Consider the following 2266-nt stretch of genomic DNA (forward strand, 5'->3'; position numbering starts at 1 on the left):
TGGCTCCTCGCTGCTGACCTTAGAGGAGACCTGTCCAAGCAGCAGCACTCAGACCTCAGGTTAACGTCAGGACTCCGTTCCAACAGGACATTCCCCCGGCCACCAACCCAGAAAGCATCACAATGATTCCAAGTGCCGCCCCTGAAGGAATCCCCACCCCCCACCCTCCCGGGGATTAATCTAAGCAAAACTGACTCCTTCTTTGTACCTGGCCAGCCAGAGGGGACTGGATGCTGAGCTTCCCATTCTTTGGAATCTCTATTCTGTAACCCAAAGGCAGGAAAGCATTGAAGCCCACAATGAGGTCAGGATGCTCATGGAATAGCTGAGAGACACGCCGGATGACGCCGGGGGTGTCGATGCTGCAAGTGAAAGGAGGCAACTGAGGGTAAGCTAGGCGCTGAACCACGGGTGGCATAGGGGAGGGCGCCAGTGTTCCCTCTAAGATGAGTTAGTGTCACGATTTTATTAGTCTCCGGCTCATGGCTCCAGAGCAAACTGATTTACGCAGCAGCCAAATCGCTCGCCCGCAACTTTAATGCCAGCAGCTCACAAAGTAGAATTTTTGATCACAGGACTCCACAGCTTAGAGGGAGCATTGGAGGGCGTCCAGAAGAGCCCCAGAAGCCAAGTCTCCTGCCTGGCCACCCTGGGTGGTTAAGCAAAGGTACCCTGATTGCATTCTGCCCCCCCCCACCCAACATCTCTTCGTTCCCTCCCTCCCATTCTAGAAATTTGCCAACAAACATTGAAGGCTTTCTGCACAGTCGGAAAGAGGGGCTCCCCTTCCATCACATTACCTTTGACTCTTGAACTCTTTCATAATTTCCAAGAATCCGTTGTAGGTGGCCGGGTCACTGCCAAAGCGGATCTTCACCTGGTCCAGGTAGGAGAGGGCATCCTCTACCTGCAGGAAAACATTAAGTCTTAGCAAAGGGACAACTGCACAGCCCCTATTTTGCATGTGGAAGGCCCCTGTTTCAGGGCCCAGAACTTCCAGATCAAAGGGCTGAGTCAGTATCTGACCTGAGCCACCACTATGAAAAAAATTTCAATTTGTGCCCGACCAGGAACTTGGCCATCAAATAAGGTGCTGCCAAGAACTACCCCCCCACACACACACACACCAGGTGCATCCAGCTTCACCGCACACATGCTATTCTGAAGGATGTCCAAAGCCAAAAAATTAACCGTTTACAGCTTGGTCCTGCCTTTCACCCCTGCATTCCCCCTAAGATATAACAGAACTGATCCTCTGCAGGCTAAACAGGGAAAGGATGCTACAGGAACTGCTTACAATGATTTCGCATGAATCAGTCACCCTCACACAAGCTTTATAGAGCACCCTTCAGGCAGACTCCCAAGCAAGCTTTCTCCACCTTTTCATCTGGGTAAAGAAGGGAGAAGTCTGACTGTGTGAACAGGACTGGGCATTGATACATCCATTCTTGATCTGGAGAGAAAGGCTGCCACCAAACCTGTACAGCAGGGGTGTCAAACATAAGGCCCGGGGACTGGAACCGGCCCGTCCAGGGCTCTTATGCGGCCCACAAGCAACCAGTGCCAGGTAGGGAACAGGAGATTGCTTGGGGAGGGGAGTGGGCAGACCCATTCTGATTGTGGCTTCAGCATGGCGGAACCACCTCATCTGCTGCAGGTCAAGCATTATGAGAGCATCTGCCCAGGGCTGCACCACTGGCTCTCCAGTCCGTCCATATGAGTTTTCCTTTGCACCCTCCTCCCGGCCCATGAGGCCTTGCAGTAAGGATACACCAACTCAGAGCTTACCAGCTGCTGTCCTTTATACAGTGTATTATCTTCTGGTACCCTGCCTTATGCTTTAAGGCACATATGGTCAGGCCCAACAAAGCGACATGTATGTCAGATCTGGCCCTCGTAAGAGATGAGTTCGACACCTCTGCTCTGCAGCATCAAAGAAGTGCTGCATCAAAGAGCTTTGGCTCCCTTTTCCCTCCAGTGACTGGACAGGCAGCCTGCAGCTGAAACAGGCCCTGGGTGGGCTGGGGAGGGGGGATCGAGCCCTCCTCTGCCCCTTGCTTTATAGGGGCTATGTGCTATATGGGGCTGTGTTGGAGGTGGCAAAACAGCGGGAGGCAGACAATGTGCACCCGCACCTACACACCCTGCTCAGGCACATTAAGACCACACCCAGAGGGGCAGTTCTGTGGATCCTGTTGCAAAACACACACATGCACGTACAAAAGTCCTGCCTTAAAGACAAACTGTGCAAACTGTATGCTAATTT

General features: G+C 52.6%; 1 protein-coding gene across 1 annotated transcript in view; it reads right to left on the minus strand.

The window, feature by feature from the left end:
• LOC107121681 (NACHT domain- and WD repeat-containing protein 1-like) overlaps window positions 1-2266 on the minus strand; it is a 48087-nt gene that overhangs the window by 15486 nt on the left and 30335 nt on the right. Inside the window, exons 24-25 of the mRNA XM_015424648.1 lie at window positions 801-907; window positions 209-362 (exon numbers count right to left, since the gene is read on the minus strand). Of these exons, the coding sequence (XP_015280134.1) occupies window positions 209-362; window positions 801-907 (261 nt within the window). The remainder of the gene's footprint in view (window positions 1-208; window positions 363-800; window positions 908-2266) is intronic.

Source organism: Gekko japonicus, unplaced genomic scaffold, assembly GCF_001447785.1.
Source record: "Gekko japonicus isolate JY-2015 unplaced genomic scaffold, Gekko_japonicus_V1.1 scaffold596, whole genome shotgun sequence".
In the NCBI taxonomy this organism is placed as follows: domain Eukaryota; kingdom Metazoa; phylum Chordata; class Lepidosauria; order Squamata; family Gekkonidae; genus Gekko; species Gekko japonicus.